This window comes from Solanum lycopersicum, chromosome 1 (genome assembly GCF_036512215.1).
Source record: "Solanum lycopersicum chromosome 1, SLM_r2.1".
Classification (NCBI taxonomy): Eukaryota; Viridiplantae; Streptophyta; class Magnoliopsida; order Solanales; family Solanaceae; genus Solanum; species Solanum lycopersicum.
Genome location: NC_090800.1, coordinates 77,910,030 through 77,935,878, shown reverse-complemented (window position 1 = coordinate 77,935,878; position 25,849 = coordinate 77,910,030). Strand labels below are relative to the sequence as shown.

The window sequence follows — 25,849 nt, the reverse complement described above, 5'->3', positions numbered from 1 at the left end:
CTATTTTAAATTCCATTAATGATTAGACCAATCTAGAAAGGCTAAAAAAACCAACAGCTTTAGATTGCATGAATTAAAGCAGAGCATAAATAAATTAATCATACCCCAAAAAAAGTTTGTTTCGATCTTTTGGAAATAAAACAACAAAATAAATGACTCTCTGTTAACTAACCTTCGTTAGTGACTTCAGAAAAGATCACTTGTATAAAATTGTCATTGATTTAGTAGGATTTTAAAGACCTCAAAAAGAAAGTTAAACGTAACTAATCTAAAGTTTGGTGTAACAAATACAATCCAAAGAAACTTCGTTAACCAACCACTCTCAGGCCACATACTACATTATAGGTTCGGAATTTCTTTGTACAATGGAGCTGATTTTTCTATGCTTCCTCAGAAAAGCAGTCGATGTGAAAACACTGACTAGAATCCACACTTGGCTCCTCTTTTGACAAGAATTTTCCAGCAGAAAAGTTTCGGTAAGGGCGATTAACAGGGGGCAGTAGCATGGCAGACTCTTTGTCCATTGATAGTAGACGGCTACACTTGCTGCAAGCTTTCGAGAACAAAGTCTGATAGCTGCAAACCCACAGCAGCAAAGAAAGCAAGGGTGACTCAGTACCAACACCTGTAAAATGCTGTAAAGCCATAGCAGCATGCTCCGTGATGTGCCTAAATACATGATGAACGGAGAATCCCCTCGCATGAATGTAGCTACCACCCTCGTTTGGCGAGAAGAATGCTACAGCGTCGGGATCCAAGGAACCAGCAGGGGAAACTGATGCTATGGCTCTAAAAACAGAAGGAATCAACAATTCGATTATAGCAACCTTGTCTGAAACATCATCATCAGATGATCCTTGTCTTAATGTTCTCGTGCTTTGGAAAGTACTCTCTTTTGATAATTCAATAGAATTTTCACTGGTCGAAGAGGGCAATGAGGTAGCTCGCAACAACCAATCCAAACGCCGGTAAGAGAATGTTATTACATTTGAGACCTCCTTTTTCAGATGTGTCAAAACTTCAGACACTGATTTCAGTTCACAAGTTTCTTCTTGATCACTTGATGGAGGACCACGAAGTTTCTTTGTCACACCCTCCCCACCATAATTGGTATCAAGGTGGGGGAAAAATCGTCTTTTCTGACCATTGAAGGCCTTGAGAGCTAACCTGGTCCTATCAACTGCAGATGCACCAGCCTGACCAGCAAGTTGTCTCTTCCATGCATATGCAACAACAGCACCATCAGGACAAACCAAAGGCATGTGGAGGCCCCATGAATTACTTCGTGATCGGAGGGAATCATTGAGGACACCAGAATCTTCTAACTGTCTTCCAACAGAGCGAAGCTCTTGAAGGTGTTGTCTCATGGAAGCTTCTTCTTTGTGGATAAGATGCAAAGGTTTAGAAGAGTGTTGCCGCTGAGCTGACACAAATAGGGCTTCCAACAGCCGATCTGCGCCAATTCTAATATCAGCTATGAGTCGACTCGCCTGCCCCAGTCGCTCCAGTGCCATTGCCACCTGCTTTGGCGGCGCATCTCCACTCATCTCATTGGACTCCGCAGCTGAAGCTCCTTGTACCGCCGACGTGTGTGATGATAGTGTTGATTGCTGCATTTATGCAAGTCTGAACCTTGGGAGGTTTTATTATTGGCAATTATGCTCCGTGGATGAGGTGCTGTTTTCATTTTTGGAAAAAAGAACTGAGTGAGAGTCCACCTCAACCAGTAACCATAAAAGACGGTTCAATAACAACAATTCATCACATCATATTTCCAAAGTCTCAACGGTCACCTCAACAAACTCATTTTGACATCACCTAGCTTTAAACATGCAAGTGATATCTACTATCGTGCTTCAGAATTAAAATCCTACCAAGAACCCCATAAAACAAGGAACAAGTACATAAAGTAGCGAAGGAAAGCAAAAATGAACCAGAACCTCAAGCTAAGAGGACGTACGAATGATTGTAGCCTCCTTTTCCACTTTGAAGAAGGAGACCGTTCATCACTCAACTTTATAGGACAACTTGATACAGCAAACAATCACTCTGTATTTTTTGTCCAACTGTACAGCTCGGACAATATACCCCCAGAATGAGGGGGCAAAGGATTTTTACAGCTATTCCATATAGATAATTATAGCAACATGTAAAGAGGTTGTCTGAGTAACTGTAGCCTCCTTTTCCACTCTAAAGAAGGAGACTGTTCATCACTCATATGCTGTAGGACAACAGGATACAACAAACAATCACTTGGTATTTTTTGCATTCCTTTTTTGTCCAATTGTATTGTATGAACAAAGGACCCACAAATTGAAAAAAAGAGAAGAGTCTCTACAGCTATTCCATATTTCACAAAATTATACAGCGACACACTAAGAGGATGTACGTGTGATTATAACCTCCTTTTCCACATTGAAGGAGGAATATATTCAACAGAAAAATTTTGTAGGACAATTGGATATAAGAAACCATCACTCAATATTTTCTGTCATCATTTTTTTTCAGACTTTAGGGGTTTCGATGTGATCTATCCATCTTGACATGCAAGCACAGCAAAGTCTGTTAAGTGCATATATATAGTTTAAGTGACAGGTAGTGGATTTCCCTCTTCTATCAAGAAAAGGTAGGAATGGGGGATGGGGGATGGGAATAATGACTTTGAAGTTCCAATGCTTTCAGATTCAGGAAAGTCTTTTATGTTAAGACACAAAATATGTAGCTTCTACTTCAGTAGTTTGATAAATATATTGCCGTTAACCTATACAGCCAACTTCTTCCATAAAGGGAAGAGAACGTGCCATATACAATTATCCTTTCCACTCCATCCTTTTTCTATCAAGCCTTTTCACCCCATCCAATTGCTCTTTGTGGAAGATTATCTTCAAAAGTTGGAAAACTGCTGTGCAAAAATAAAGCCAAGGTGTCTTCGACTATGTAGATTGGAAAGATTTCAACTTTGTAAGTCAGTTCTTGTATGTTTAATAATAAACAGGGAAACTATCAGTTGACCAAATAAAAACATGGTAATTGTTTCAAAAAAAATTAAAATCCTAAAATGGAAGCCAAAAGCCCAAAACCAAAAAACCAGTACACATCTGGAGAACTATAGTATTCATGTCAAAATAATTGTGAAACAATAAAAACAAGAAAGTGGATCGTGGACAACCAAAGAGGAAAATGCATTAGAAGAGATAGAAACCTAAGTTTCTGGGAGGACGAAACAACTACAAAGAAAAGTAGAAAGAGAGAAGTATTCACAGAAGACTAGAAAGAATCACAATAGAAAACATACTCAGTATCATTTCCAACATAACAAAGAAATGCACAAGCCTTTCTAATGGACAGACTTTCAGCACAATTACTCTATAAAAGAATAACTCAAATTCCTGCTATAGAAACAGCTCTTCCCATCTAATACAACTGTGGTTCTATCTTTTAGTCTATCAAAACTTCATACTTTCCAACAATACAGCTCCCAATCAGCAAATTCCTCATTCTCTTTCCAACAAGTGAATGCTAATTGTTAGCTATATAGAACGCAAGGGATGAGATAATGTGTAATGGTTTTTCAGGTTGAGGCCAAAAGCATAAATGATCAGAGCTTAAAACTTCCGAATAAAAAGTAAGGGACTAGGAATCATCAAAATATGTAGAAACAAACTAATAGTTTATTTGTTGCAAGTCTCCTTGGTGTCCGACGCTCAAACAAACTAAAGACATTTCGTCAACCAGATGAAGGAACTGGCAAAAGAAAAGACAGCTAGCAATTAAGGGACTATGAATCATCAAAATATGTAGAATACCATGGAGAAACAAACTAATAGTTTATTCGTTGCAAGTCTTCTTGGAGTCCGACACCTAAACAAACTAAAGACATTTCGTCAACCAGATGAAGGAACTCTTGAGGTAGATGGCAAAAGAAAAGGCAGCTAGGTTAAAATATCATAGATTAGTAGGTTCTGTAAAGTTAACCGTATAAAAATGTAGGGTTATCGTAGCCCACATTCTCATGAGAAGGAGAAAGTAGGGGACTTAGAATACCCACAACATATAGGATACCAAGGAGAAACAAACTAATATGTTGCTGTTTCCATGTCTTCTTCGTGTCCGGCGTTTAAAGAAAATAAAAGCCAATGAAACTTCCCTGAACCACATGAAGGCTGTATCTCTTAAAGAGGCAAAAGAGAGGCAAGAAGTTCACTATATCATAGATAAGTACCTTCCACACAGATAGCTGAATAGAGATGTAGGGTTATCGTAGCCTACATTCTCATGAGAATGAGAAAGTAGGGGACTTTGAATTTCCACAACTTGTAGGACACCAAGTAGAAACAAACTAATAGGTTGTTGTCTGCATGTCTTCTTGGTGTCCAACGCTTAAAGAAAATAAAAGGCAATCAAATTTCTCAGAGCCGCATGAAGGACATAACGAGCAAAATAGAGGCAACAAGTTTAGTTTATCATAGATTAGTAGCTTCTGTAAAGATAACTGAATAGAGATGTCCGGTTATCGTAGCCTACATTCTCATGAAAGGAAAAAGTAGGGGACTTTGAATCGCCACAACTTGTAGGATACCAAGGAGAAACAAACTAATAGGTTGCTGTTTGCATGACTTCTTGGTGTCCAACATTTAAAGAAAATAAAATACATCAAACTTTCTGATCCAAGTAGAAACCAAAAATGGTTATACAATTGTATAGAGGTGTTTGCTCCAATGCACTTTGAGATCAGACCAATTGATGTCTATCCCTAGAGTATGCAGCCTGAAGAGGTTGATTCCCATGCAATGCATTATTTTTTGGGGGTAAACTGAGCTGTTCAAAGTAGGAAGAGGCCACCAGTTATCAGATTATCGAACAATTAGCAGTTCAAGTTAAAAAATGTGTATGGCCACGTAACCTGCTTACTCATTCTAAGCAACAAGAAGGGGACAATGAATTTCCTCAGACACTTGTTATGTCAGCAGGAGTAAACAAATGAGTTATTAAATGCTTAAACAATTCTTCACCAAGGCTCAAGAACTTTCAAGGCTTTTTTAGCCTTCTTGTGACTTGTCAAATAACCAAAAAAAATAAAGCCTAATGGAGCTAATTTTGACTTGATAGTTCTAATGTGATTCTAAGATAACACTCCCTAAACTAAAAGTCATCCTATATCACTGTGTATTGCCACCATTGAAAAGTGAAAGTTTTGCCAAAGATCTATTAACTGCGGGTGCATATCAACTTCTGCATAGAAACAATCTAACAAAATATTCATATCAGGTCTCATGACAATACAGGTCACTTTGCTAGATGAACAGAAATCAGTATATTTTTATGGAACTCATAAATCGTCGCACTAAAATTCAGAAAATTAAAACTTACCAGTTGAAACTTGGAAGAAAAGACTGAGATGCTGATAGATTGCAAAGCCGTCAATAGAAATCGTGAAAGTCAGGCAATGTCGCTGGTCGTAGACTCGCAGTGAGGCACAGTTTCTGGTAAATTACAACACAATACCATCGAAGAGTTTCTAAAATCTTTGAGCGGTACAAGAAATTGTGCCAATCACGGCGTAGTGTATGAAGAGATGCCGCACCGAACTAGGGTTCTTCGTCTTTTAGGGATGCTGCGATTTAGGTCTGAATGGAGAAGAGGGGCGCGTGGGGGTCTGAAGAAATAGTGTGGGGCGGGTCAGTCATGGTTTTGGGCCGGATTTGGTTTTGAATGTTGGGCCCAAGTGAGAGACTCATGTCCTTGGAGTCTTTTTTTAGCAAAAATAAAAAGGGAAATTTAGCTAACTAGTCAAAAAAATCAACTTATTTAGTGATAATATCCATATTTTAATAATATTAGTCAATTTTTACAATTAATAGTTGTATTCATTCAAAAATTATATTGCATTGTTTCTGAATTTGACTTTTTTTTTTGTAATTTGTATTTATTCTAAAGGTATGTCAACTGTTATGTATTTTATTTAAGAATGAGTACACCAAATATTTAATTATTTCTTTTCAATTTTTTATTTCATTCACTTTTTCATCATACTAATTTTTTTGTGTTTTATATATTATTATACAAAATTCTAAATAAAAACTATAATAAATAGAAATACAAATAAAATATATATTAAAATAAATACATACAAGATTTTTGAAGAAAAAAAATAGGCCAAATACATACGCAGGTCCCTAAAGTTGTTCGCGCTTTTCCCCCAGGTACCTCAACTAACCAAGATTCCTATAAATCCTTTAACCCCCTATAATTTGATCCTTTTAAATATTTTTGGCTGATGTGGAGTCAAATTTCAATAAATTATTTTTGGTAATTAGGCGCGTGAGATGAACCTTCCCCACGTGGAAATTTTGACCAATACACTCCAACCCAATTACACGTCAGTGCCACATATTATGTCATCAAACCTAAAAATCAATTCCCCCCCAAATCACTTTTAACCCGTTTCTAAACGAGAAAACCCTAAGAATCTCTCCTTTTCAATGACTTTTACAACTGAAATTCTTAGATTTTAAAGTGATTTCGAGTGTTTTGTTGAAGGAATCATCGAAGATTGCAGACGATTTTGGAGTTCATTCGCGATTTTCGAGTTGACGAGTGTGAGGTAAGTGACGAGCATGTTGTTGTGGTTGTGTGTTTTTAATATATGTGTTTATCCTGTGGTTTTTATTGATATATACTGGGTTTTAGTATCAATGTGGTTGTTGTTGTTAATATCTAGATAAAGTTAGGGTTTTTTGGTTTTTATTGTTCATAACTGTCAGAAAAATTTGGAGCCTTGTTTCAGGGAATCTTATGGACGCCATTATTATAACTCGTTTTCATCATGGTGGTAAGTTTATTCAGGACAAAACTGGAATTACTTATAAAGGGAAAGTCGAGGTGGAATATGTTAATATCGACAAGGACCACTTCTCAATAATTGAGTTACTTTTTTACACTAAACAATTGGGGTATATTATTGTTGGTGGGTTCTGTGTTAAAGACCCCACAAAAATGGCTTTATTGAGGTGGACATTGATTTAACATTAGTAAATCTCATCAAAGACCTAAAAGATGGTGACTTTTTAGACATTTATGTAAAGCATGTGGTGGATGATGTAGAAGTGGTCACAACAGGTTTGCTTTGTGGGTCTGTCGTTGAAGAAGACTTAGAAGATATAAATGTGACTGCAAGTGAAGGGTTGAATCATGAGGCTGAATCTGAAAATGTTAATGTGGAAGTTGAGCCAGGAGATATATCAGATCTAGATGTGGAATGGACTGAATCAAATGAAGAAAGTAGTGATGACTCTCAAGAGGATGCTATTCCTAATGTGGATGACTCTGAGGTTGATGAAGAATTAAGATCTCTTAGAAATGAAAGGAGAAACAAAGTGAAAAAGAAAAAACCTAGTCAAACTGAGGAAATAAAGCTTGGAACAGCTGGTGTTGATAGAGGCTTTGAAGACATATGAAGGAATAAGACTGCTAGATACACTGGAATACTAGGGGGTGATGAGCAATATATAGATAGCTCAGAATTGGACAGTGAAGACAGTAGGGATGAATTTGATTCAGAATTTGTGAAGGGTGTTGATTTACCAAGAACAAGAAAAAGTAAAAAGGTAAGATTTGATCCTGATTGTGTTGTAGCAATTTTTTAGCTTGGTATGGTGTTTGAAAGTGCTGAACAATTTAGAAAAGCTGTTGCAGACTATTCTTGTCAATATAAAACTAGGTTAAAATTGAAGCCTAATGACAAAAAAAGAGTTAGAGTTAAATGTGAGGACAAGAAATGTAAATGGTTGCTGTTTGCTAGTATAGATAAAGATTCTGGTGATTTTGTTGTCAAAAATTATTATCCTGTGCATGTATGTCCTCAATCGACCAAGAACAAGTTGTGTACATCTAAGTTTGTTGCAGAAAAGTTCAAGGATGAAATAACCTGTCAACCATATATAAGATTATGGAAAATTCAGGAATTGGTGAGAAAAAAATTTGGGTTATATGTTGGAAGAATTGTTTGTCATAGGGCAAAAAAAAGGATTATCAAGGAGTTCTTAGGTGATTGGAAGATGGAATTTTCAAGATTGTGTGATTATGCAGACATGATTAAACATACTAATCCTGGTACTTCCTGTTGGGTGAGGACAGATAGAGAGTCTCAGCCAGGAAAAACTTTGTTTGTTTACTTCTATGTTTGCTTTGATGCATTGAAGAGGGGGTGGTTGGAAGGATGCAGAAAAATTATTGGTTTTGATGGATGTTTTCTGAAGGGTTCTTGCAAGGGAGAATTGTTGGTTGCTGTTGGTAGAAATGGAAATCACCAGATGTTTCCAATCGCATGGGCTGTTGTTGACACAGAGACAAAACATAGTTGGAGTTTTTTTCTCAAGTACTTGATAGAAGATTTGAACTTAGGCATAGAACATGGACTGACTATTGTTCTATTATTTTTTTTTCTTGTGTTGCTAATACTTTTTAATGTTTGTGCTACAACTGCTTACATAGGGCCTTGTACCAGCTTTATGTGAGTTGCTACCAGATAGTGAGCAGAGAAGGAGTGCTAGACATATCTGGTCCAACTGGCATCAATTATGGAGTGGTGAAGAAAAAAGGAAACAGTTCTGGAGATGTGCTAAGTCAAGTTTTGAAGTGAAATTTGAAGATGAGATGGATAAACTCAACAAATTAGGTAATAAAATTTGTGAGGACTTGTTGCATTATGAAAAAACTACTTGGTGCAAAGCATATTTTAAAGAGCATTCTAAGTGTGACATTGTTGAAAACAATATGTGTGAAACTTTTAATTCTTGGATACTAGTTGCTAGACATAAGGCTATCATAACTATGCTAGAGGAGATTAGGCACAAGATAATGGACAGAAATATTGCAATGAGGCAATTTGCTGAAACTTGGATCTCAGATATCTCTCCTATGGACTAGTACTAGAAGAGAACAAAGATCTTGCTAGATTTTGTGAAGTTAGATTCAATGGTGATATTGGATATGAAATCTTAGATGGTCAATACAGACATATTGTTGATATAAGAAAGAAGACATGTACATGCAGAACATGGCAATTGAAGGGCATACTATGTCAACATGTTGTGCTTGCATATCAGCACAAAGGCATAGAACCTGAACATGAAGTGGTACATTGGTATAGGAAAGAGACTTTTTTGAAGGCTTATAATCATTTTCTACAGCCAATACCAAACATGAAAATGTGGCCCCACACTAGTGGTGTAGTGATTGAACCTCCTGAACCAAAAGTCATGCCTGGTAGGCCACCAAAGTGCAGAAGAAAAGCAAAGAATGAGCCTAGAAAAAAGTATGGAAAATTATCCAAAAGAGGAGTAAAAATGACATGTTCATTGTGTCATCAAGTAGGTCACAACAAAAAATCTTGTCCAACATTGGTAAGTTATTGTTCTCTTCTAATACATTTACAATAAGCTTCAATTATTTACAATAATCAATTATTATTACTGTATTAATAGGCTGAAATGGGACAACCTGGAGGTTACCCAAACAGGAAACCAAGCTCAAGCCAGCCACCATTGTCTAGCCAACCATCAAGCTCAAGCCAGCCACCATTGTTTAGCCAACCATCAAGCTCAAGCCAGCTACCTCTTTTTAGCCAACCATCAAGCTCAAGTCAGCCACCACTTTTTAGTAGACCATCAAGCTCAAGTCAGCCACCAGTATTCAATCATCAAGGCAGTTCTATGTGTTTTGATTCTTCAGCTGTTAGAAGAGAGCAAAAACCTGCTAAAAGCAGAGGCACATGCAGAGGCACTGGGAGAGGTACTGACAGAGGAAATGGTAGAGGCACTGGTACAGGCACTGGCACTGCCAGTGAAATTGGAAGAGGCAGTGTTTTCAACATTGGAGGTGTATCAAGTCAGCAACCTGATCAACCCAGGGCCGTGGAAGCTTCAATATCAACAGGAAGACAAAAAAGGACCAAGACCATAGGATTTGGCATCTATACAAATGCAAGTGGTAGTCAAACCTTTAATGTAAGTGTATATATTAAAGTCTCATTTTAAGATATTTCCATGCAGCCTGGTACTTCAGGAGAAAAAGTTATCAATTCGAGAGTTTATAAAGATGCATCTCCAACAAATATTGATATTGGTTATAAGCCTCGAGGACTCAAGTGGAATGGTGGAGATGTTGTCACTGGTTCACAGTTGCAACGTATCACTCAGTCAAGGAAAAACAACCGTGGAACATCTAGTGCACCAAAGAATGCCTAATTTATGTAGAAAAGTCACTTTTTGGTTGTGTAATTAGCAGCAGAAATTTGTATTGACTGCTTTGAAACTTGGAGCTCACTAGAGCAAATTAATGGCATGAATGATCAATTTTTATTGCTATTGAGACACAAATTATCTTCATTCCTTCAATTAAATCATTACAATAAAAACACAAGGCATTTACAATAGAAAAATCGATCTAAATTGCCCATAAAGAACACTAGAATCTACCGTACATACTTTTATGAAGGAATCTAATAGAAGACAAATGAATCAACTAAGATTATTTTGTTACACAAATCCAAGTAGCCAATATCACCCCTACGATGATGCATATTATCCATACTTTTCTTGATCGATTCCTCTTCAATTCATATGTTTTGACTCTTTTCGACAAACCCTATATCATCCTCCTAGCTTGAGCAGACATTTCATCATCATACCATCGAAAATATCCACATCCACCTCGTGCCTACAAAATTAAAGAAAAAAATTGAATTATAAATAAGGTGATTCTTTACTATATTGGACAAAAAAATGAATTTGATTTACCTTTGAAGTTTTGCAACAAAGGAACCTACGTCCAGGATTGGATTGTGTCCATGAGGTCTTCATTTCCACAACGTTCCCACATTGACATAGTACCTTCGCAGTTGAAGAAGAAGAAATCGATGAAGAAGATAAATTTGATATTGGAACTTAATGATTAAGAAGAAATCAATGAAAAAGAGATATAAGAGGAGAAATAATGATGAAGAGAAACAAAAGAGGAGAAATAAGGGATGAAGAGAAACAAAAGAGGAGAAATAAGGGAAGAATGGGAGAAATTAGGGTTAAAAGGGGGAAGAAGATCGTTGGTGGGTGGTTGAAGATCCACATCAGCACTTTTAAAGTGTCTGCACGCGCTTACAAGACGTGAGATCACGTTTGGCTCCACATCAGCCAAGAATATTTAAAAGGATCAAATTATAGGGGGTTAAAGGATTTAATAGGAATCTTGGTTAGTTGAGGTACCTGGGGGAAAAACGCGAACAACTTTAGGGACCTGCGTATGTATTTGGCCAAAAAAATAACTATATAGGAAAAAAATATATGAATACAAATATATTTCTTAAATGACTATATAGATATATTCAGCATACCTATTGGAATGAATACAAACTAATAAAAAACTATAATAAATATAAATAAAATATATTGTGGAATGAATATAATTTTAAAAAGATAAAAATTCTGGAGAGAAAAAAAAAGAACAAAATTTAAATTTTATTTGAAAATGTAACTGATGAGAAAATTAAGTGATCCTTACCTTTTTTTGAAATATTCTCTCCCTTGACTTTCTCCCTTTTGTTATTAAATAATTATACTCTTTAAATAAAAACATAATTAAGATACATAACAAACTAAAATTTGTCATTTTTACTGAATATTGAAAGTGTTGCTAATGAGCCTTCTTAAATGTTAAAATATTGACATTTTGAAAATTTTCCCAAATAAAAATGAAATTTTTTGAAAATGTTAATATTTTAGCATTTAATCGGGCTCTTTAGCCAAATTTTCAATATTTATTTAAAACTTCAATATTTTTTTTTGTTCTAAGGTTAATTATGTAAATTTTTTTTCATTTGTTAAATTTTAAAGAAAACAATTAGTTAATAACAAAAAGGAGAAAATCATAAAAGAGAATATTTTTTAAAAAAAATTAATCGAGATTTAAATAGAGAGATATTGAGATACATTTGAAGAACATACATGCAAAACATTTGATGGTATACAGTTTAGATGAATGCAAATAAAAAAGAAACACAAATAAAAATTATGTATCATTCCAGATAATTAGCTACAAAGATATTATTGTGAACTACTAACTTTGTATTCACTGTCGAGGTTGAATACACTTCAATGATAAAATTATAAAATTAGTAGGCATACAGTTAGAACAAATACAAAATAAGAAGCAATATAAGAAAAAACATGTAGTATTATGCATAATTTCCACAAAATAATATTATGTATTACAAAGTTGTATTCAAAAAAAAATTATGTTGTATATATTCCACACAATCACCTGCAAAGATACTATTATGAACTACTAGTTTTGTATACTTTCGATGATGTACATACCACAAACTAATACGAATACAAATATAAGAAATACATAAATATGTTATATTCACAAACTCCCAATAAAACAATATTATGAACTACAAAAGTTGTATCCAATTAATAGTATGAAAACAAAATAAAGATAAGATTAAAAATCAATGAAAAAATGATAGATAAACTATAGTTTAGTTATGAGTTGTATCCAAATATAATTAATTTTTTTACAAAAAGGAATACAAATTAAATTCCCAGATTATTTAAATTTGAAAGAGAACGAGAGAATACATATGCACACATATAAAATAATTTTATCTTCGTAAAGTTGTTCATCCACCATTTGATTATATTCCGTAATTGAAGAAGACTTTGCAATTGAATAGGGTCATGTAGTTGCTTAGCTTTGCTTTCTCCCGTCATTCTAGCCGCCAATTCTATATTATCGATCATTATATGAATCATCTTGTAGTTCTCTTTGAATCTGTCATTAAAGAGGAATTTTGAATTTTTTTTATAAAAAGTTCTGATAAAAAATAGAGAATTTACAAAGCAATATATAATCAAATGTATTGAAAAGTTTACACAGAATCAAATCACTTGAATATCTTCTGAAAGATTTTTACCAATTTCTGAAAATAATTAAAAAAAAGAACTCACTTATCAAAGAGAGAGAAAGAAGAGGAATTTGGAGTAAAAACCTAGAAATAAGTGAAATTGGGTAATGAGATTTTTTTCTTTTTCATTTTCAACAGCTAGTGGAGTAATAAAAATGGGACTGATTTGAAAAATAAAATAAAAGAAAAATAATCATATTTTCTCAAAATATTGATATTTTTACTAAATATTTTAAAATATGAATATTTTTAATCATTATGTTAGAAATTTTAACTAGTTTACTAATTATCCCAAATAAAAATAAAATCAAAACTAGAGTATTATTTAAAGGAAAAATGACAGAAATCTCATCTTTAAGTTCTCTTATTACCATTATTCACTATTAGTTTTACAAATTCCTCATTTTTACGCATCAGGTCAATGTATCAGTGCATCAAATTAATGTATATTGTGCATCATATTAATGTAACTCACGCATCAGATTAGTATATCGTGTATGTACATCAAATTAGTGTATCATGTATAAAATGTTATGTATCTTACTTAACGATTAATGTATATCACACATCAAATTAATGTATTAGCGCTTATATTATTATATCAGTTTGAAGGATTTTTATAATTATAAATTTACAAGGAACAAATAGTAATTTTACCTTGAAAGTATGTGATTTTTATTCTTTTATCCTTATTTAAATGAAAATTTTCAATTTAAATTAGTTTATTAATTAATTAAAATTAGACCAGACCCCTTAGAAATTTGAATTTAAAAATTATATACAAAAATACGTAAAATAATAATAAACGACAAAATAGATAAAATATTTATTTAAATAACAAATAATATTATAACATTGATCTAAATACCATGTTTGATGCATCTACCTTAGTTTTCCACAAATGTCTCGTATTTATATATAACTTCTAAAGCTATATTTTTAAGTTCTTTTTTTTTTTGTCGAATTTTCACATTTGTATCTATAACTCATATTCTTAAAAAATAAATTATGAAGAATCTAACAGGTGAATCCACGTCTATGTCACACAATGACACAAATCTCTTGTTTATCTTTAAAATATTATTCTGTTAATAGAATAAAATATGATAATTATAAAAAATAGCAGAAATTTTGAAATAGAAGCTAAAATAAAAAACTTACAACACAATGCACATTTAAAAAGTATATTATCTATGTCAAAATTGTGAAACAGCTAACACATGAAAGTAAAATTGTTGGCAATCAAAGAGGAAAATGCATTAGAAAAGATGGAAAACATAAGTTTTTGGGAGGACTTTAGATGTTTCATCAACAATATGTTAACAATTTAATATAATGCTAATAAAAATGTCAACTTCATGAAAAATTTTAGTGCTTCATTAAATGAGATATATTGTGAATATTATTTTTCACAATAAGAAGAAAACATTTAAATTCAGATTCATTAGCACGAAAGATTAATTTTGGGATTAAAAATGTTATTACAAAGTAATTAAATACAACCCGTAGGATTTTTTTTTATATATATATGTATATTATCTTTTATTACCGATAAATAAATAAAAATAAAAATATGTAGACATTCGTATAAAGAAATAATTTTAAAAGTAATCATTTGTTTCAATCTAGAATTTTCAGCTTTAAAGATCTTATGTTTTCGAAATCAATCATTTATTCTGAATTTTTGTGATAATAGGTTCTATAGATCCACATATATAAAATTTAATAATGTGAATTCTTAGGATATTCAATTTTAAATGTACAAAATATTTTTTGAAATATAGTATTTACCGTAAATTTACATAGTTAAATTCTTTGTTAACAACATATATACTAAACGTTTCTAATATATATATATATATATATATATATATATATATATATATATATATATAAATCACATATCATGATTATAATACAATTATAATTACGTTATAAAAAGTTTTAAATAAATTAAGAAAAAAAAATATCTATGCATTAAAGTTGGAGGCCCAAAATAGAAATCATGATAACTGTGAAAATAAAGAATTTACATAAAATCTCAAGAAAACACTAAAACAAAAAAAAAGGTGAAAGACGTATACAAAAAAATAAAAAGGATGATCTATTGTGATAAATACGTATAGTTTGTTTCATATCATAATTTTTAAGAAAATATATTATCTTATTTCTTGAATTTTGTATTTCATTAGATATCATTTCGTAAATCAAGATGAAATGGGAACAAATAATTATGCAAGATAGTAATAATTTATTATATAACTATTTCTTTTACCGGCTCATCTAACTTTGTGTGTTTTAAAAATATATATTTATTTTATTTTAATTTTCTTCAAGTGCATCAATTTCTCTGATCTTAAATTCTTCTTTGAATTCATATTTATCCTAAAATATCAATTGGATATCGAAAGTTATCATCTAACAATCGAAGATATTATTTATCCGTGCGATATTTTGTATTTTATATTATAAAAGTTGATATATGATTCGATGTGTGTTGTTTTTGTTCGATTTACTCAAACGAATGAGAGAATGTCATATAAATAGTTTTCATTTTTATTATGTATTATCAAATATGAAAGTCAAGAATCAATAATAATATTAAAGTCACTCTATTAAATAAGTAATCCGAAAAGTCAAGGCAAATATGTTGACAGGTTATTCACATCTTTTATCATGCATATATGTGAATTTTTATTACTCTCGAGGACAAATTATTTTAAAGACATAATATTTTAAAAGTTAATATATATTACCTTTTATGGTTACTTTGATCAATTTTGAATATATTTAATCGTAGCATAATTTATGTAATTTGTGTTAGAAATATGCCTTAAACATTTGAAATTAAATTAAAAGTGGTTAGAGTAGATTAAATTTTTAAAAATAGCAGTCCTCAATTTTACACTCTGCGATAGCTACAATAACTTTTTGCATTTAAATATTTGAAGATCATGCCAAATTTTAGTTGAAGATTGTAAATGTAATAGGGAAATGTTGCGTTCACAAATAATAAATATGTGAGTTATAAAATTTGAAACTCCGACATAAATAATTATAATTGTTATTCTCTATAATTTAATTTTATCTTAATAAAGATGCAAAATAAAATAATTCAAAAATCTCACACATACTGATGATGAAATCCTAATTAATTATATCACAATTTATCAATACATAAAAGAATATTCTTTCAAGATAAAAAGTAATTACAATCAGACTCAATTTGTGTAAATAACATTTTTGAATTTTTTCCATACACTCTATTGCAATGATCGATAAGTTTTATTTCATGGAATATTATAATACATTATATTATATTGTAGTATTATTTTAATAAATTAAATATTTTCAGCATTATTTTTTGTTATTATATAATCTCACGTATTGATAATTTTAAAAGGCAATAAAAATATAGAATGTAGGGTAAGATTACGATAAAAAAAAAGTTAAAATAAAGGATAAAATGTGATTATTAAATAATAAAAACTAGATATTAAAAAATGAAAAGCTTAATGATGTAATTAGATCAATCGTTAAATAAAATCAGATTCTTTATTGTTACCAAATAAAAAAGTAGAACAGAGGAGTAAATAAAATTACCCAATTGATCATTAAATAAAAAGATTCTTTTTTTTCATCATTATCAAACATAGATTTTTGATATGACAACAACATAATCACCCCAAAATCGATCGTTAGATAAAATAAGTTTTCTCATCGTACCAAACATTAATTGTCTATGATAAAATTTACCAACTAAAATTGTACTTAAACTGTCAATAAGATATAATAAATAACCATAATCCTAAGTGTCTTTTACTTCATCACTAAATTAATGAGATCTGTTATTGCTATCAAATATAAATTTTAAAATATCAACGTAATTACATCAAATTAATTATCAAATAAAATAAATTTTTCATCGATACAAAGGGTAAGCGGCCTTTAGTTGATCATCTTCTTCTTCACCCATTTCACTTTCAATCAACCGACACAGACAGAAAAGTAAAACAACAAAAACAGAAAAAAAGGAAGTAGTTGAGTGATCAAAGAAATACTTAAAAAAATGGTGAAATTAATTTTAAAAAGTGGAAATAATTGGAGATCTGATTTTCTCTCTCTATAGAGCTGTCGGTGGAGTGATTTTTCTCTCTCTAAAACTAGAGCAAGCTTCACTAATTCTCAGTCACAGGGCAGCTCCTGTGTCGCTTTCGTCTCATCTAAGCTGAGCCAACTAGCCCTTTTTTATTTATTAATTATGAAAAAATGTATTTTTTTTTTCTTCAGACACGACATACTAACAAATACTATCTCCAGCTAATACGCACACAGTCTACACTCCAATACCCCTTTCATATATAGCTGTGTATTTATTGGCACCCAAAGAAAGCAGAGGAGAAAGAGAGAGAGTGTGTTGTCGGCAATGCTCTGTTGATCTTTCATTTTCTTGATATTTTGGCTACTGGGTCTCTCTCTTTATCTGATTTTGTGTAGTGGATCGAAGGATCGGGGGTTGGGTTTCTTGGTTTATCGGATCTTGAGGTACTTTTTGCCCTCTTTTTTGGGGAATGTTGGTGGATTTTCTCTTTCTGATGAGGGAAAATGGATGAAATTAGAAAAAGGATGGATTTTGATTTGTGGGGTTTTTAGTTTGACTGGGGAAGGGGGTTTACTTCAATTAAAATGCTTGTGATTGTTCTTCTTGAATGAATGCTCCTTCTATCTAATTGAATATATAGCTAAATAGACTGTTCTTTCTTTTAATTTCATGTTTTTTTTTTCCTGATTTCTTTTGTTTTTCTTGGTGATTGAAATAGATCTGATCTGTAATTTGGGCATGTTGGTTGGCGACTTATCGGGCTGAGACTGGTAGCTGATTGCAAATCCGTTGTTTACATCTAAGTGGACTGACAATGGATCCAGAAGGTGATGTGAAGGTTAGTTCATGAAAGGAACACATAAAGACTCTACCTTTACCTTGTTTTTTTCACAATTGCTGTTCAGATTGGCGTGATGATATCATTTGTTGTCAGTCTCTATTATGGGTTTGGTATTTTGGCCAGTTAATTTGTTTGTGGTGTTCCACTACCTTTGCTCTGGTTGGTATCAGGTTGAAATGTTTGTAGTAATTTGTCAAGAACTGAACTTTAATATTTTACTGTTGTTCCTATTGAATTTCAGAAGGACTTAGAATGTTTAGATCTTTGATGTGAAGCTTAATTTAGAATTGTTCTACTAAGTGTGAGTAGAAGTAGTTTGTCTGATCTTGTATGATATGAGATTCAAGCTTGAATGATGATTTGCAAGCTTATATGTAAGTGAGGAAGTCTCTTATTGCACTGATTTTTTTTGCATAGGGAAAGTCCTTGAAGACCTTAGGTGGTCAAGTCTGTCAGATCTGTGGTGATGGTGTTGGCACTACTGTGAATGGCGAGCCATTTGTTGCTTGCGATGTCTGTGCCTTCCCTGTTTGTAGGCCATGCTATGAATATGAGAGGAAGGACGGGAATCAATCTTGCCCACAGTGCAAGACCAGATACAAGAGACATAAAGGTATGGATGATTCTGATTGAGCAATTGAGTTGAGTAGCTAATAGATTATTCAAAATTTGTTAGCCAAGAGATGTAAGAGACCTTTAATTTCTGAGTCTGGTGCATGATTGTATATGCTGACTGGCAATTTTTAAATATAAGATGATAAAATGGTTTTGCTAAAACAATTATTTACCATCAAGAGATTATGCATGAAGTTAACTTACCTTCATCCCAAACAACAAAGAACACACTAAACAGAAGAAAAAAAAAGGATCTGCATCTTGCTAATCTACTAAAAGATTTGAATGGCAGTTAACTCAATTAAGTCCTAGACTATTCTGATTTGAGATCTTGATGTGCTGTATTACTTGATTGTAACAGGAAGTCCTGCTATTAGTGGTGAAAGTGTAGAAGATGGTGATGCTGATGATGGTGCCAGTGATCTAAATTACTCTTCTGAAAATCTGAATGAGAAGCAAAAAGTGGCAGACCGTGTGTTGAGCTGGCACGCGACTTACGGGCGGGGTGAGGAGACTGGTGCTCCAAAGTATGATAAGGAGGTCTCCCACAATCATATTCCTCTGCTTACAAATGGAACAGATGTATGATTCACAGTTGCTAGTTTTTCATATTATTATCTTCCCCTTTCCTGGATTGTCTTGCCTGTTATAAGTAATTGAATGAGTGACTGAATGCTCGTTGTCTTCTTACCTCTAGGTTTCTGGGGAATTATCTGCAGCATCACCTGGACGCTATTCAATGGCATCTCCTGGACCTGCTGGTGGTGCAAAACACATCCATCCACTTACATATTCAACAGATGCTAACCAATCACGTATGTACCTTGTTTGTTACAAGTGGTTACAGAATTAACTCTACCTATCTCTGATTCTAGATATTTGAGGCTCTATGTACTTTTCTTATTTTGGCAGCTAACATCAGGGTTGTGGACCCAGTAAGGGAGTTTGGATCCCCTGGACTTGGCAATGTTGCTTGGAAAGAAAGAGTTGATGGCTGGAAAATGAAGCAGGATAAGAATGTTGTGCCAATGACCACTAGCCAGCCACCTTCGGAACGAGGAGTTGGAGATATTGATGCTAGTACTGACATTCTGGGGGATGACTCTTTACTGTGAGTTTTCTGAATTCTTGATATGTAGTGATCAGCATTCTGATGGAATGTTGAAGCATTCAAATTTTGTGTTGTCCTTGAATATAGGATGAGTTTTCCTTTAATGGTACATCTTTGTTGGTGCAGCAATGATGAGGCTAGACAACCTCTTTCAAGGAAGGTGTCTATTCCATCGTCTAGAATAAATCCTTACAGGATGGTTATTGTCCTCCGGCTTGTCATTCTTTGTATTTTCTTGCACTATCGGATAATGAATCCAGTGCCCAATGCAATTCCGTTATGGTTGTTATCTGTGATATGCGAGATTTGGTTTGCATTTTCTTGGATTTTGGATCAGTTCCCTAAGTGGCTTCCAATCAACCGTGAGACATATCTTGATAGGCTTGCACTTAGGTAAGAGCTTGATCTTTTTCTTTTCGTTATTTTCTTTCTATTTTGTTTTGCTCGTTTCCATTTTTATCTTTTATACTCAGTTTTAATCATGATGTATGGTAGGTATGATCGTGAAGGAGAGCCATCACAATTAGCTGCTGTTGACATATTTGTTAGTACTGTGGATCCTCTGAAGGAGCCTCCTCTTGTTACAGCAAATACTGTCCTGTCCATTCTTGCAGTTGACTATCCTGTTGATAAGGTGTCCTGTTATGTGTCTGATGATGGTGCTGCCATGTTGACGTTTGAAGCCCTATCTGAAACAGCAGAGTTTGCAAGGAAATGGGTTCCTTTCTCGAAGAAGTACAGCATAGAGCCACGAGCTCCAGAGTGGTATTTTTCTCAGAAGGTTGACTACTTGAAGGATAAAGTTCAAACATCATTTGTAAAAGAACGCAGGGCAATGAAGGTCAGTTTTAGTGTTTGCACTACCTTTAGTTGTTTTCTGTTTGTTGTGTGCTCACAATGTTTCTTGGTATCATAATACAGAGGGAGTATGAAGAGTTTAAAATTCGTATCAATTCCCTCGTTGCAAAAGCTCAAAAGGTCCCTGAAGAAGGATGGATTATGCAAGATGGCACACCATGGCCTGGAAATAACACCAGGGATCATCCTGGGATGATTCAGGTAACTTTTAATTCTTCTTTGTTGGATGTAGTTATTTTAGAACAAACGATATCAATGTTGTTCAATTACTCGAACTTGCCTGAGGATTGTATCTTACTTTAATCCACGAGTTTGACATTGGACTTGCGTGCTTACAATTAGCTTTACTCTGAAAATTCAAACTTTTGTCGGGGCATTTTCTGTTCTGGGAGTAACTGTGTTATCTCTGTTTGTTGCTTACAGGTTTTCTTGGGACAAAGTGGAGGACTTGATAGTGATGGAAATGAGTTGCCACGACTAGTGTATGTTTCTCGTGAGAAGCGTCCTGGCTTCCAACATCACAAAAAGGCTGGTGCCATGAATGCACTGGTAAGTTGTTAAATATCGGAACAGTTTATCCCCCCAAACCAACAATCTTGACTTAAATGGGGCATCTTTATCATATACAATGATTGTGCAGGTACGGGTGTCAGCGGTTCTTACTAATGGACCCTTTATGTTGAATCTTGATTGTGATCATTACATAAACAACAGCAAGGCTTTGAGAGAAGCAATGTGCTTTTTGATGGATCCTAACCTTGGAAAATATGTCTGCTATGTACAATTCCCTCAGAGATTCGATGGTATTGATAGGAACGATCGATATGCCAACAGGAATACTGTTTTTTTCGATGTAAGTTTGAACTTCAGTAACAGTGATCGACTTATACTCGGTCAGAAGCTAGAATAGTGTTTTATGCAGTTCATGCGCTTTTAAGAGATTATTTCATGTGGATCTTGGTGTGAAATCTTTCTTTTGTTGTTGAACCAGATTAACTTGAGAGGTTTGGACGGAATTCAAGGCCCAGTGTATGTGGGAACTGGATGTGTCTTTAATAGAACAGCTTTATATGGGTATGAACCTCCAATTAAGCCAAAGCATAAGAAAGCAGGGTTCCTCTCTTCCTGCTTCGGTGGATCAAGAAAGAAGGGTTCTAAATCAAGTAAAAATGGCTCAGACAAGAAGAAATCTAGTAAGAATGTTGATCCCACTGTGCCAATATTCAGTCTGGAGGATATAGAGGAGGGAGTTGAAGGTATAGTTCAAATTACTAAATCTTTTCACTTCATGTTATCTTTGTCTGAGCACTTCACCAATCCCAGAATGACTACTCCGATGCTTATCTTACCACACCTTACTCAGCAACTCCTTTTAGTGAGTTAATTGGCAAAGCTGTCACATCAGGAAAAAAAAGGAAAAACTGCAAGTTGCCAATGTTCCATGGATTTCAATATCGATACATTTCAACATCAGTAGACATCACTTCCTTTTTTATCATTTAGACTTGTCTACCTTGTAGTTCATTGCTTTGGATTACCTCAAATATTTTTCATGAAATTACTTCTGAACCGGAAAATAGAAGATAACCCGTACCTTTAGTGAGTAGGACTTGTAGAGTACCTGTAACACACCACGTAATGGTTGTTCAACAATGAGAATTCTGTCTTATATTCTTTTGCTTTCTTAAGAGTGAACCGTGCGTGTTCTCCTGCCTTCTGGTAGGTTTGCCATCGTCCAATAATGGAAGTAAAAATATTGAACTTGTAGAGCTGTCACATATAGACAGCAATGTCATTTCTAAGTCTGGATTGTGTTGAACCTGCCCTTGCAAACAGAAATATAGCTATACTTGGAAGTTTTACCCGAACCTTTTAAAAATTTACCTAAGTTCAGACTTTAGACACGTTGAAAAGAGGAGATGCGCATGGAACTTCTTTATCCTGTTGACTAGCTTGTAGAATATCAAGTAACCAATTGTGCTCCAATCCATATTGTTGCGATAGGAATTCTCCCCATTACCTCACTTTATTTATTAGCTTGTTGAATATGGTTCTGTAAAATTTGTTACTGCTGAGTGACGCACAAAACTGCAAAATGTATTCTATTTCTAAGTTAGCGTACACTTATGTGCCTTCTGTTGCTTGCCCTCACTACTTTTTCTGACCCGTTTCAATTTGTTTGTCTGGTTTTGACTTGGGACGGAGTTTAATAAAAAAAAGGAAGATTTTTAATTCTTATGGTCTTAAACTAAAGATAGGTGAATTGTACCAAAATACCCTTTAATCTTGTGGTCTTAAACATGTTATGTGGAAATTAGAATTAAAGAGTTGCCAAAAAAAGGAAGGAGACATTCTTTTGTAATGACTAAAAAAGAAGTTAAGGCTAACACATTGAAACAAGGGAGTATTTATTAAGGAAACAGAAAAAAACACAAGCTGTAGGCATGAGTTTTATATGTTGGGTTTTATTGCTTCTTGATTAGCATGGTAAAGTTATAAGCAAGGAACACAACTCATCCCAGGCATATACACTAATTTTATCAAGTTTGAGAATTGAAGTACACCTTTGTCCTCTTTATGCTTCTTGTGCACTCATTCTTTACAGGATTATCCTATTTTTTTATGCTTGAAGTCCCATGGTGGTTCAATATTTTCTTGAAGTTTTTCCAACTTCTCACCGACTGTTTGTCCTCTCTCTTTCAATCAGGTGCTGGATTTGATGATGAGAAGTCACTTCTCATGTCACAAATGAGCCTGGAGAAGAGATTTGGGCAATCAGCTGTTTTTGTTGCTTCAACACTCATGGAGAATGGCGGTGTTCCTCAATCGGCTACACCGGAGACCCTTTTGAAAGAGGCTATTCATGTTATCAGTTGTGGTTATGAAGATAAATCAGAATGGGGAACTGAGGTAATGCTGTGTTTTAGATTCCAGCCCCACCAGAGTCTAGGATAGGTAGGGAAGAGCCTGTAAGTGATGTGAATTAAGTTGACCATTTAAAAAGTTCTAGGATGAGTAGGGAATTGTAGATGGACAATCATTGCCACGGAACTGTATTAACTAAATTTTAGGTGACTTGTTACTTAGTATTTGACGTTCTGACAGAAAAAATAAACCAAAAAGAGATCCAGTGTCTAGTATTATACCAAAAATAATATTCTATATTCTTAGATCTGGAGAAAGGAAAATGAGAGTTGCAGCATATACCCTTTAAAGAAAATGTCGAGCTACTTCCACATCACTAAATAGATGCATCGGTTTTTGGTACATTATTAACACGAGAATTTCTTTGTGGTACTACCTATTGTAGACTCTAACTGGACCATGATTGTTGTTACTGTTGTGTGTTTGAATACTTAAATTTCGTTGTGTATGTGCAGATTGGATGGATCTATGGTTCTGTCACAGAGGATATTCTCACTGGATTTAAGATGCATGCCCGTGGTTGGCGATCTATATACTGTATGCCCAAGAGACCCGCCTTCAAAGGGTCAGCTCCTATTAATCTTTCAGATCGTCTGAACCAAGTGCTTCGATGGGCTTTAGGGTCAGTGGAAATTCTTTTCAGTAGGCATTGTCCTATATGGTATGGATACAATGGACGGTTGAAGTGGTTGGAGAGATTCGCTTATGTCAACACCACTATTTATCCAATCACTGCCATTCCACTTCTTATATACTGCATGCTTCCAGCTATCTGTCTACTTACTGGGAAATTTATTATCCCTCAGGTTAGCTTTGGACCTCTAAATTCTTGTCAACTTGTTTGCATGCTTGTCATATCTTGGCTTCTTTTGCATATCCAAGGTTATTTAATACTACTACTGTTTTATGTGACACTTTTTTCCCTCTCTTAAGAAAAAAATGACACTTCTCTTGATCTAGAGACAATTATACTTTTAACTTTTCATTTTACCATTAATGACGCGATTCTATAGCCACGGAAATGTTATGGCATGTTTAAAACCACAAGTTCCAAAAGTCAAGTCTTCCTTTCTTAAGCTATGGGCCCAGTCAAACACTTACACTTAGTCTTATATGATAGAAAGTAAACACGTTCATATAAAATGAAGCAGAGTATTGTATTTGCTACACCTATGATCCCCCCCCCCCCCCCCCCCCCCCCAATTTAATTTGAGTTCTTCAAGTAACCGTCAGTTGGCCTTAAACTGCACGTAGTTACTAAACTTGGCCTTACATAGAACATACTTTCTTAAGTTGCTTTATCATAGATTTACCAATATATCATTTCACAGGATTTATGATATGTTTATTTTTCTTTTGCAGATTAGTAACCTTGCTAGCATCTGGTTTATATCCCTCTTTCTTTCCATTTTCGCTACTGGTATTCTGGAGATGAGATGGAGTGGTGTTGGAATTGATGAATGGTGGAGAAATGAACAGTTTTGGGTCATTGGTGGTGTGTCAGCTCACCTGTTTGCCGTCTTCCAAGGGTTGCTCAAAGTGCTTGCTGGTATTGATACCAACTTTACTGTCACATCCAAGGCATCTGATGAAGATGGGGACTTTGCGGAACTCTACATGTTCAAATGGACTACTCTTCTTATACCCCCCACTACTCTCCTCATTGTAAACCTGGTAGGAGTTGTGGCCGGCATCTCATATGCCGTCAACAGTGGTTACCAATCATGGGGTCCCCTCTTTGGTAAATTATTCTTTGCTTTCTGGGTGATCGTTCACCTTTACCCCTTCCTCAAAGGTCTCATGGGTCGTCAGAACCGGACACCTACTATCGTGGTCGTGTGGTCTATTCTTCTGGCCTCCATTTTCTCTTTGTTATGGGTGCGTATTGATCCCTTCACAACAAGAGTTACTGGACCAGATGTTCAGGCTTGTGGTATCAATTGCTAGGAAGGAACTCTCAAGTTTTGCATGCAAAGCAAATAATAGCGTGAAGGTCATCCATGTGATGTTATCAACCATGCAAAATGAGTTGAAGATATCCTGTAGCTGTGTAAACTGTCATGTTTTTCATCCAAACTTGGGTGTGTGCTTGTTGTTTGTCCATGTGAAGTTTAGTTTATTTTGTGCAGAATGTAGCCATGTAAAAGCTCTTAAGATCAAACAAGAGACACCAAATCAAAATTTGCTCCCTGTTCTAGGTTTTATCCCCAGATAGAAACTCTGCTTGATGTATACAAATTTCATATTTTGCCCCAGTGAGATGGATGCAATGTTGTAACTTATAAGTACCCTTAATGTTCTAGTGTATTTTATTTATTCATTCAAAATTTTGTGTTGCAACATGAGGACCACAGAGGTTATTTATATGACAAAAGTAGTTTGTTGTCCTTGTTCATTTTCCTTTTTGAATTCTCTTTCACTTCTGAGTATCTT

General features: G+C 34.1%; 2 protein-coding genes across 2 annotated transcripts; one reads left to right on the top strand and one right to left on the bottom strand.

The window, feature by feature from the left end:
* Positions 1-200: 200 nt before the first annotated feature.
* Positions 201-5,681, bottom strand: LOC101247160 (mediator of RNA polymerase II transcription subunit 27). Its single transcript, XM_004229583.5, has 2 exons — positions 5,371-5,681; positions 201-1,677 (listed from the first exon to the last, which is right to left on the bottom strand). Exon 2 carries the CDS (start codon positions 1,614-1,616, stop codon positions 381-383), a length of 1,236 nt encoding a protein of 411 aa, XP_004229631.1. The 5' UTR covers positions 1,617-1,677; positions 5,371-5,681; the 3' UTR covers positions 201-380.
* Positions 5,682-16,953: 11,272 nt separating this feature from the next.
* LOC101246863 (cellulose synthase A catalytic subunit 3 [UDP-forming]) lies at positions 16,954-25,743 on the top strand. The gene is made up of 15 exons (XM_004229582.5): positions 16,954-17,509; positions 17,785-17,904; positions 18,325-18,520; positions 18,884-19,104; positions 19,220-19,337; positions 19,435-19,633; positions 19,760-20,026; positions 20,129-20,474; positions 20,555-20,692; positions 20,915-21,040; positions 21,132-21,344; positions 21,483-21,747; positions 23,199-23,401; positions 23,872-24,222; positions 24,779-25,743. Exons 2-15 carry the CDS (start codon positions 17,881-17,883, stop codon positions 25,361-25,363), a joined length of 3,252 nt encoding a protein of 1,083 aa, XP_004229630.1. The 5' UTR covers positions 16,954-17,509; positions 17,785-17,880; the 3' UTR covers positions 25,364-25,743.
* The last annotated feature ends 106 nt before the right edge of the window (positions 25,744-25,849 follow it).

Coding starts and splice junctions, on each gene's coding strand:
- LOC101247160 (XM_004229583.5), bottom strand. CDS start 1,616: ATGCAGCAATCAACACTATCATCACACACGTCGGCGGTACAAGGAGCT.
- LOC101246863 (XM_004229582.5), top strand. CDS start 17,881: ATGGATCCAGAAGGTGATGTGAAG. Junction 19,634..19,759: donor CTGGGGGATGACTCTTTACT/GTGAGTTTTCTG, acceptor TTGTTGGTGCAG/CAATGATGAGGCTAGACAAC. Junction 21,345..21,482: donor GGAATACTGTTTTTTTCGAT/GTAAGTTTGAAC, acceptor TTGTTGAACCAG/ATTAACTTGAGAGGTTTGGA.